Source organism: Leptinotarsa decemlineata, unplaced genomic scaffold, assembly GCF_025532065.1.
Source record: "Leptinotarsa decemlineata unplaced genomic scaffold, Ldec_3_MD MMD2_tig00026361_RagTag_RagTag, whole genome shotgun sequence".
Lineage (NCBI taxonomy): Eukaryota > Metazoa > Arthropoda > Insecta > Coleoptera > Chrysomelidae > Leptinotarsa > Leptinotarsa decemlineata.
Window position 1 is genome coordinate 243,659 of NW_027412704.1, and position 11,752 is coordinate 255,410.

Genomic DNA, 11,752 nt, shown 5'->3' on the forward strand with positions numbered 1-11,752 from the left:
ATTAGTAGAGGCTACTAGAATATGAGTTAGAATTGCACTGAATCGAAACATTTCAATAATTAGTTATTAGTTACTTTTATTAAAATTTTTTGCTTCATTGTCAGTTGAATTGTGTTAATGTAATTCCGTTATTTTCATTAAAAATATTTACGCTGTTTGTTTTTATTTTTCATCTGGCGGCACTTCATTGTTGAAATCATAAAAAAAAAGATATATTGTGACTGTTAGCTGTGTGAGTTTTCGAATTTTTGAGTTGTCATAACTTTGTTAATCATGAATATTTTTTCATGATATTTTGGTCACACCTATTTAGAGGCACTCTGAATCCAGTAGCGTAGTGACTGACAGTGACTGGTATACACCGATGTTTCGCCTCAAGACACTTCTCCCAAGGCTCTTCAGTACCAAATTGGATAACATTATAGAAAATACACACACTTCATTCATGAATAACGATTTTTTAATGAATGAAGTGTGTGTATTTTCTATAATGTTATCCAATTTGGTACTGAAGAGCCTTCGGGCAAGTGTCTTAAGGCGAAACATCGGTGTATACAAGTGAGGATGGCAGTGTTCTATGTAAGTGCAATTTGTTATCATTCATTTAGAGTGTGAATGATATCTGATTTTTATTCCACAACGAATGTTTGAAATACAAACTGAGTAGAGAAAAGTATCTTCTGTATAATTCAGTGTTCATATAGAAGTATTTGTTTCGAAAGAATGTTTTTCTTTCGTATAATTCAATGTTTATATGAAAGTAGCTGTTTCAGGAGGACTTTCTTTCAGTGTGTGTCTGAAAGATACTTCTTTGCATCCATGTATAGAGTTACTTCCTTCCTTTCTTTGGAAGACTCCCTCATCCTTCTTTTTTTTGTATCAAGATGGAGTAGTAGAAAGCCAAAAACTTTCTTGAAAACATGAAAAGGAATACAAACATATTCAATTTTCATTTAAATATCTATGTTAAAATGAAAATTCCTCTAGGATTGTAAATAAATAATAATAATAATAGATAGCATTCAACACTAAGATAGCCAACATCAATATTTCAACATAATTGCAGTTGTTGAATGTCCTGAAAATTTTGCTCATCGAAGAATTATCATTTGAATTGGTTTTTGCTATGAGCGATATCAAAAATCATGGAGAACCAGTTTTTTACAAGTTTGAAACAAAAAACTGCTCCGCTATCTTCCTCGGAAAATCTCCCATAATTTACCCCCTTCTACGCCTGTGGAAATGAGTGAATCCCTATAAAAGGCAAAACTTCATCGCGAAAATGGCGAGTCACCTTTTTGCGCTTGCAGCTTTTCTATAGGCGCAACAAGTTGGATTTTGTTTGATACAGTTTTACGTTCGTTTTTGTTGTATACAGTGACAGAATGTGTAACAATTCAGGCCGTAAGGAACTCATGATCAAAATCATGGCAATCGTTTCCCTTTTTTGTTTGGCTGAAGGGGCTTCTGGTGAGTTTTTTCAAAATATCTGTCTAATATTTGATATATTAAGTAAGAAGTTGTTTCTTCAGTTGTGAAAATACCCAATTCAAAAAACTGAATCGGTCGAAAATGCGAAGAAAACAGGTCATTTTGAACTGTGTTGTATACTTCTCAAATCTGACTGAGGAATCACAAATTTGAGGTAATTTTTGATACAGTTTTGGAGGGCACTGAATACGAATGGGTGGGTAAATAATTCAAGCTGTCAATACTTTACTTTTTTTCAATTACTTTTACATAAATCTCAAAAGTTTCATTCTGAACTGTCTGTATCTTGACTATATCCAAATCGATATAGATTACATCTAACGACATAAAACTTGGAGGTTCATAACATACTGAACCATAATTTCGAAAATATTTTTGAACATAACAAAAAATTTTTCATAACTTTTCTTTCATTGACGAAATTCGTAAACTTTACAAACTTTTTCTTTGATTTTTTTATCAGACATATTCTCTAACAAATTCTTTTTTCTGAAAACCATCCATTGTATCGTACCTTTCGTAACTAATTATAGAATTACTACAAAAAAAATGTGTTTTCGATATATGAAACGTGAAAAATAGATTTTTCAAAAAGCAGTTATCTAAAACAGTTGTACAGGTTTCCCCTCCAAAACAGTCGTTGGCATATTATATTTTTAAATTACATCATGCTTAAATATAAGGATTCGAAAAACTTGGGTATATATTTTTAGAATTACCCTGATGACTTCGTATAACAAAAAAATTGTACAATTACATTCGGTTGTTAATATTCTCAGTTGAATTATTGGCAAAGGGTTCTCCAAGAAGCGGTAACCACGAAGCAACAATGAAACATGAATAGAGATTTTGTGTAATAATTCATATAAATGTTTCAAAGTTACATTGTCTTCTGACTTCAGCATACTGGATTATTTTTTGAGAGTTCAGTGAAGCATTTTGTGAATGAGATAGATCTCAAATCAAAATATCCAACAAATATTCGACAGTGTCAATCAATAAATTATGTAGATTCAAGGAATTTTGAGGGAGATGCGACTAAATGGTCATTCGAGAATCCTTATTGTAGGATATGTTCCTCCCATACGTTTCAATTATATTTCAACAACAAAAAAATGGAAAATTTTTAAAAACAAATATGAAGAATAATAAATTTATATAAGGAAATTGTCGCTTCCACCCCTATTCCATTTGATTTTTTTGAACACATATGTTATATACCCATAATATGAGATTGATAAAAATCACAAATTCTATAAATTTTCAGCAAAATTTCCTTCATCAGCGAGAACAAAACTTACTAATTATTCAACGACCCCTCGTCATACTTTTTCATGGCCCCATTTCAGTATGTAAGAGACACAAACTGGAAGTTATTCTTCATGAAGTTTCTTCTCGTCTTCTGTAGCAGAATGTTTTTCCAGGAACTTTCCACCGTTTCAAATATTGTCTCTATTCCAATTTAAAATTCAGATACGTCAAGTTCCTACAACAACTTTATTTCTACTACAAAACGATGCCATGATATTGTCCTATTCGTGACAAGAGCATTGAAAGGGTGTTTTTGATTCATTTTCATTTATTCACGTGATGACAAACCTACGATGGATAGAGATATCATAACACAAAGGTAGATACCATCAACAGGGAATATTATATAGCGTTATTGGAGCGGTTGAAGAGAAAGAAAAAAACCATCAACAACGACATCAAGACCAACGTCACCAGTAAGAAATTTCGAAGAGATTATTGTGGAATTTGTAATTTTTTCAAACTAAATTTTGAACTGATTCTGCAACATACTAATCATCCACACTGAATATTTCCAAATGGAATAGTATCGATGATTCGTTAAGAAAATATCGTCCCACATTTTCCAATGAAAATATTTCTAAAACAAATCAAAGGGTATTAATCAATGTCTCCTGAGGAAATACCCAAAGCATATTTTTTTATTATTCATCAGATAATGTTATTGAAATGCTTTGGAAACATTGAATTGATTGAAATTTTCTTAAATATAATGAAATTGATTTTTAAACCTCGCTAATCAGATTGCATGTTTTTCAATTTTTCATCTGCAATTTTCAGCCACAATCAAAGTTAATGAACAGGAATCATGGAAACGTAGTTTGAAATATATTTCAATTTATGCAGATCGAGATGATCCAATAACCAGAAAATATACAAATGCGAATAACGGATGAATTTTAATTCGTATTCTCTTCAGAATATTGAAACTTCAATTTCGATTCATATTTTTTAATGTTTCAACTATGGACATGATGCATAAATTTACCTCCTGATATGGAAATTGTAAATGATATATTCAGAGGTTTAAACTCACGAATTTATTGACTTCAATCATAAATCAATTTCCACTTCCACTTCAGAACTACTGAATCCAGTCATCTGTACTCTTATTCAACTCCATGATTGGCAAAAACTTACTACATCGTTTGCCTTCGGTTGAAAATTGCTCATTATAATTATTATAATTTAAATAAATAGTATTTTCCTGAATTGAAATCGAATAAAATGCTCCAAGCAAGTTGTTTTTATCAAAAAACGACAATGTTGACTTGTAGTTCCAGTTCACTACAGTTTTGAGGTTTCAATGAAAGATTCAGCTGAGATAAACGTCAGAAATGGCAGTGATTTTTAAGTCGACAATGAGAATTTATGATTTTCCACGCTTCTGTATGCACAACATATTCTCCAATCACTGAAAAGTAATCTATGAAAAAAAAAACATATGCAGGAAAGAGAAATACATCACTTTTCCAATCAGCAAGATAATCGAGACGTAAACATTCAGGAATAGCCTGCAACCAATCTTCGATAATTTCGGTGTGTTATTCGTGAATATTTTCCAGTCAAAAAGGCGGGTGAACAGAAAGGTTCAATTCCACTTGCATAGCAATGTATTGAAAGCTGTTCCACAAGAGTTGTTATTCTGAATGATTGAGTATAAAAAATTACGAATTTCAAAATTCCATGAAGATACTTGATTATGAAAGGTTTTCTCGTACTTAATATTTCTATTTCATTAATTCAAGTACACTTGAATTCATAATTGAAGAGTATTTCATACCGTTAGTTTTCTGAAATTATTAATCGAAAATGTTATATTATTCAAATTTCCGACCACTTCAAAAAATTTCCGCTGAAAATTACCGGCGACTTCACCAAAAGTTATCGCTCAATAGTAACCGGCGACTTCGCCAAAATTCGCGTGTCAAGTTTCTGAAATTACGCCCCGAAAATACCATATCATTCAAATTTATGGCTATGGCAAAAAATCGTTTGAAATTACCGGCGACTTCGCCAAAAATTTTGAAAGGTTTTCTCGTATTTAATCTTTTTATTTCATTAACAATCATTGTACACTCGAATTCATACATGAAAAGTATTTCATAACACAATTTCCTGAAATTGTTCCTCGAAAATGCTATATTATTAAAATTTCTGACTACGCCAAAAATTTTATACAAAATTACCGGTGACTTCGCCAAAATTACGGCTCAAAAATTATCGATGGCTCCGCCAAAATTCGCTTATTTAGTTTCTGAAATTGGTCCTCGAAAATACATAGTATATCATACAAACTTCTAGCTAAGCGACTTCGCAAAAAATTTTGAAAGGTTTTCTCTTACTTAATATTTTTATTTCATTAACAATCATTGTACACTCGAATTCATACTTGAATAGTATTTCATAACACTACTTTTCTGAAATTGTTTCTCGAAAATGCTGTATTATTAAAATTTCTGACTACGCTGAAAATTTTCATTAAAAATTGCCGGCGACTTCGCTCATAAAATACGGCTAAAAAATTACCGGCGGTTCCGCCAAAATTTGCTTATTTAGTTTCTGAAATTGGTCCTCGAAAATATCATACAAATTTCTGGCTGTGCAAACAATTCGTCCAAAATTACCGGCGACTTCGCCAAAAAGTTTGGGAAGTTTTCTCGTACTTGCTATTTTTATGTCATTAATAATCATTGTACACTTGAATTCATAATTGAAGAGTATTTCATAACATTATTTTTCTGAAATTGGTTCTCGAAAATGCTATATTATTCAAATTTCGGACACAAAAAAGCAACCTAAATTACCGGCGACTCCGCCAAAATTGACATTTGTAAATTACCGGCGACTCCGCCAAAACGGGCGGTCTTCATTACCGGCGACTCCGCCAAAATTCGCGTTTTATTTTCTTATCCTACGCTCTTTTACAACAAAATTAATTTTTCTCTAAATAGATTTATTCTGATTTCAGACATTTCGAAAGTCATTAGTTACATCAAGGCATAGAACTTATCGATGTTGAAGAAAATCTAAACTGTTTAGTCTTCCTTTTTGAAGATGATCACTTGGTAATCGAAACACGTGTCGAGGTGTTAAAATCAACGATTTGGTGTTGGGAAAAAACTCCAGTAATATTCATTACTAACCCAAAGGTTCCAAATAGTGCATCATAAGTAGATAACGTATTCACAATAAAATGTAACTTGAGCTAGTTTTATGATTCACTTTGAAGCGAATTTATTTACCGTTGATTGTCATAATTAATGATTCAGACTTATATTTTTCATTCAGCTACAAAAAATTATTTTCAACAGGGGTCAATGAGAATAACAATCTAAAAAACCATCTGATAGGCTAGCTTTGATATCTGAAATAGATAATTTTATATTCTATAGTCCGTATGGCCCTAGAAAATGTTACTAGTGTTTCAGAGATGTCACGTATACATCGTGATTCGAAAATATAAAATATCGTGGTAGAAAACTCCTAACGAATGTCTGGACAGAGTAACTCTCACATATTACGAGAAAAGTTTGTCAAATTGAATCACAACGGAGTTTCGTCATGAAAATATGAGAGTTAATGGTTTTAGAACTGAATATAATTAATTTAAAAGTTCAGACAATTTCTCACAAGGGATGACGATGGGGTGAAAACTCATAGTATACGAGTTGGGACTTCACAGAGGAATTGTGGAATAAGGTTTGAGATACAGAATATTTGTCGAAGGGTAATGTCATTCCAAAACGAGAACTTTTTCCAGAAATGTAATACCAGCTTTTATTTACTAGTGCTGCTATCCTCGTGTTGAGGTCGGGAACTTTTTAGACTCCCCTCGTAATCTATACCAAAACCTAATTATTAAATCTAAATTTCACGTATTCCGCAACTGACTTGATACCAAACAAACCTGTATAGTTCCAAATCGATCAAAACATCAATGATCTACTAATTGAACGGTTCTTTATAGCCCGTTCCGTGGAAATTCTAGAGCATACAAAGGTGGGAAAGCGGAAATTGAAATGAGAAATTACCTAATTCTTTCAACAATAATAACGACTGCATTGTTAGCATAATATATGTTTCTGGGTTGTCATTTCGTGCTTTCTTCGCGAATATAGTGGAGTCATACTTGTTGGAAATTGGACTAAGCTTTCTAGGAAATAGATCGATGCTCAGACATGATCTAGGACACGAAAATTGTATAGGTATGACGACATATTCGAACGTCGAATACTTAAATGAGAGATAAGCTATGGAAATATTTCAAGAACAATATTTTTCATACTGAGAATATAGCTGGCTGCTCATCGATTTGAGGTTCAACTCAGTACACGTCGAACTTCACTGTTCGCTACTCAGGCTTCGCTCTTACGGCGCCTCAAGGATTTTCCTGTAGCCTTTGTATTTTTTCCTGAAAACAATCTAAATATCAATGGTTGATGAATTATCTCGAGCATCCGTTGACAGTACTACGGAATTTCCTTCTTATTCTAATGAGGACAGTTACCCTCCATTTCAAAAGAAAATTCCAACCTCAATTCAGTATTCCGTTTCTATCGGAATTCCTCAGATATTAAAGAAACGATTCAAATCATTCGACGAAAATACGTGAAAAACAATGCGGAGGTTTTTTTGAATAGCTCTTTGTTTGATTTTTCTTGTAAATGTTCGTCATCAAGTTAATTCATTGAAGTATTGAAAGATTGGCATTGTTCCCCTTTTTTCTATTAGTCAGGTAGAAGCCCATAATTTGTATATTTCTTAATGTATGAGAATTATTTAGGGTGTTTATATGACGATTTGAATAAGGGTGTTAACCTGTATCGTCCTCATAGCTATCACTACATATTTTTATATTTCTGAATTTTCGAAGGCCTCTAGAAGCTTGTTGTTATATACAGTTCTCAACAATTTCAACTACGTCTCACATATTCTGTGGACGGACTTAAAGACACGTTGAGCCACACAAGACTCCTCTGGTCTACGAAGCCAAATATCTGGAACATGTTCCTAGAAACGCGTTCAAATACTTTGCTCAGTTTGACCAACATACTGTCTATCGGGTTGCCCAACACTTGTTGGAGTGTTTGAGAAGTTCGAAACCAATAAACTTATTTCAAATTCAGTTCCAGTGTATTCGTAATTCTTTAGAAATACACTGTAACTCAATACAAACAGCGAATGCTTGATATTCTAGGTATCTGATGACAGTTTTGATATTGATTAATTAGAGATATATCAAATGAGTTCTGAGAATCGCGATTAAAATCATATTGGACAAACAAGTTAAGCTAGTGAAACACGTTTCAAGAGACATAAGAAACTTCTCAGTAGTGTACGTCATTAAATTTCTCTTCGAGAGAGTAATGTTTTCATCCAAGAATTTCAATGGATAATGAGTAGTTATTTAACCAATTCTATCTTTTCTTCGCAGGAGCTTGTATGACTTATGGACATGCCTGTTGGGGGGGTAAGTACGAACTAGAATTATAATGAGAGATTTTTTTTGCTGGTATTTTTTTGGCAAGACTGTTTTTGACAGATCACGCGTGAATCGTGTCTTGTGCCATTGTCAAACTTGTTCAGTTTGGTCTACAATCTAACCATGAACCGACTTACGAATGAACGCTTGTAAATTATTGCATTATATTCGAACCCAGTTTACATTATTGAACATTAAACCACCAACACGTATACGTAGAGTGAGGACCGAAGAAAATATCGCGGCTGTATCCGCCAGTGTTTGTGATGACCGTGAACAGTTTATCTCTTAAAAAATCACCCTATATCAATAAAAATAATATACCTCATATAAAATTACCGTCGATGAAAACATGAAAAAAAATGTCATTTTGATATCTTACTTACAATAGTTGCTTCACTCAAAATATTCTATCCCACAAACTAATAGTCCGGCAGCTGTGAAATTTATACACACCTCCCTTCAAGGTTAGGGTTGACTAAAAATCATATAGATTTAGCCCCATCTGTGTGTTAGTCTGCGAACTTTCAGCCCACCTAATAGTCTACGTTTCAGCTCACGGAAAAAGAAGTGACAGCTCAAGTTTACCATCACCGAAGGAGGACCACAGCAAGACTTTCAAATCAAAATGGTTCTTATCTAGGTTGATTCAGGGCCCAATGGACTTGAGAATCCTGAGGGAGGGAGACTTTGATATATCAGCAAGGAACCAGAACATTGAACCTCTATTGGCCATTGACGATGTCATAAGCAAGTAAGTACTCAACTGTGGTTAATTATTCTTGGAAATTGAAGATACGGAAGACTACACATCTGTTATCAGATTGTGCATCCGATATAGGTCGATAAAAAGTAGTGAAAACAATTGATACGGCAACTACTCTAAATAAGCCGATCTTCAAATGAAGAAATGCTTTTTTGTAGAGAAAAATGGTGTTATAACACCTGAGCTGAAAACTCCCGGGCCTAAGAAGAAAAGCGTGTTTTTCACATGTCGTTACTTTCGAATGAATATATTGTATATTTTTGACAGCCCTTCATCCGAACAAAAACTCCACTAGCTATTCAAGTCCTAGAGTAACGATAACTGATGCACCCTTGAAACGAATGAGCTCCCTATCCACCTATCAATTAAGGGTTAAAGTAGCACAGCGACCAAACTAACCGACTGCACCTCTCCAGGGAATTGAATACCCAGTGGTCTTCAATTTTCCCAAAACCAACGTTATCTGAATAACGTACAACAAACTTTCCTGATGATACGACTAAAGAAGCTGAACAGGGCGAAATTATTTGCTGTTGCCTTTAAAACCTGATCTGCTCATAATTATTTCAACACGAAAGAAGGCAAGTGTGAGGAATATAATTAGAATGAACTCTGGCAAGCTTTGTTGTGCGATTTTCAGTAATTCACGAGTTGATAATCATAGTCATCTTCATTTTCATCAGGATGGAAATTTTTTCCCTCACCCTTTCAACTGAGATTCGTCAGGAGGACGAATGGTTCATAATGTAAGGTGTTTTGGTGGCGACATAAAAGTCGTTGACCTCTATGCCACTCTGGCCTTGTGTACCCCTTCCTGACTGGGGTATTTGATGAACAAACTGTTCATTTTAACAGACGTCGTGGGGCCTTCACTCAACCGAGCGAGGGGGCCGTATAGTTAACAGCTTTAAATCTCTGCGGATGGCTTCTTTCCGCACGATCACGAGTTGATGAAGTCGGTATTTGTAAAGGCACAGTGAGTAACGTCAAATTTAACCTTTTCTGATAGATTAATTTCTCAATTATGTCAAGTTTCAAGTAAAAATCACAAATGCATCTGACTTACTTGACGGAGCTATTATATCGAGCTGTTCCGCCATTGATTTTCCAAATATTGACTGGTATGTAAAACGAAAATGTCATACTTTTCAGCCATTAGAATAGACATCAGTTACCACTTGGAGTTTCAACTGTGTGCCATGAGACTAGAAATTGCAAAAGGACCGTCCAACTTTTATCCACGAATATGGTGAATGTTTCAAATTTATGCTCCAAAAAGGAAATTCTTATTACCAGCTTTCACAATTATTTGCCTTCCTGGTCTTTACAAAAAATCTATCAATGTGATAGTACAATTTCCCAATGCTTCGCCGGTAGAAATAAAATATTTATGAAACCTGTCCAGAATCAAAAGCAAATTGGAAGCATTTTTCATCTCAAATCTATTGTATAATATTACTAATAACTTCCTCATACAAAGGTCGATATGAAGTGATTTTTTGATGTGATGTTCAACATTTTATCCGCCCTACTAGTTTTGTTTCGTTGAGTTTCTTCAAATTAATCAGTATATCATTGTTCTTTTCGATAGACAAGACCCTTGGAAGACTAACCAAGAACTGATTCCTGACACAGATGATCAACTTTTTGACGACAGCTTTCTCAGAGCCGAAGAAAACAATAGAATGAGGTTACCAAAAGCCCTAGTGAGTATGAGCACAGTTTGTACAGTTCAAAAACGTAAATGTTCATATTTTTAAGAAGCTTGAGGAATGTCCCAGCTTCCCAAACAATTTTCTTTCAAGAAAGTAACCTTTTCATACTTTCCTAGCATACATTAGCGGCCATTATATATTCTATAAAAAAATTAGTTGATACTCCACACTTGTATACACAGAAGTTATGCAAGTCTCACGTCAGTTTTTTTTGTTCCAGGCCAAACGTTCTACAAAATGAAACTAAGGATTGCGTTGCCATCAGCCTCTCGAGACATCTTTCACTGACCCCAAACATTAATTTGTTGTATCTCCTGCAGCCCTGTTGATTGTTATAGGCTGGAAACAACTAATAGGGCTCCAACTCACTGTTTTTCCCATGCCATGTATTTTAGGTAAAAACAATTATTGAGAAATATTGGTCTGATTGTATAGTAAATCAACTTTTTGTCAGGATAAATACACTGCTATATTTCCACCAAAAATCATTCTCGTTGACAACTTTATTGTCGTGGCTCAAACAAAATGAATTCAAGTGGCCTCAAGACTGTCATATAATTAGTAATTTCATTGGTGTCATAAAAAGAACTAGTTTAGAAACTGTAATATGAATAAAGAAAAATTATTAAAATATATGTTCGTGATATCAATAATATTGTATTTTTTTAAAGTGTTCCTTCCGATTCAATACTTTCACAGGTTCGTCCTACAAGGACATTTCAAAATACATTGTATTCGTCTGTTACAAATACAAGTTCGAGGTGTACTGAGTTGAACTTCAAAACGATGAGCAGTCACAGTTGGAGACAAATCTCCGACCTTTCTTCGATGTGCCAGACTATCAAAGTTACAAGTGATGCTCGAGCCTCCAATCAGGCGGATGACTCTCTTCTGGATGGCAGCTTCAGAGTGTGCTTAAAGGCGGAGCTCCATACATGAGAACAATACTCCAAAGAAGGTCTAATTTGTACAGTTTTCTGGTTC

The 11,752-nt window shown here is 34.0% G+C and overlaps 1 protein-coding gene across 2 annotated transcripts; it reads left to right on the top strand.

The window, feature by feature from the left end:
• Nucleotides 1-1,274: 1,274 nt before the first annotated feature.
• Nucleotides 1,275-11,421, top strand: CCHa1 (neuropeptide CCHamide 1). 2 transcript variants are annotated; one of them, XM_074185101.1, is made up of 5 exons: nucleotides 1,275-1,470; nucleotides 8,240-8,275; nucleotides 8,831-9,041; nucleotides 10,645-10,759; nucleotides 10,989-11,421. In XM_074185101.1, the coding sequence occupies exons 1-5, from the start codon at nucleotides 1,386-1,388 to the stop codon at nucleotides 11,007-11,009; spliced, it is 468 nt and encodes a 155-aa protein (XP_074041202.1). In that variant the 5' UTR covers nucleotides 1,275-1,385; the 3' UTR covers nucleotides 11,010-11,421. The 2 variants fall into 2 exon arrangements, with proteins under 2 accessions (XP_074041202.1, XP_023014606.1); XM_023158838.2 differs by having other exon boundaries at nucleotides 8,843-9,041.
• The last annotated feature ends 331 nt before the right edge of the window (nucleotides 11,422-11,752 follow it).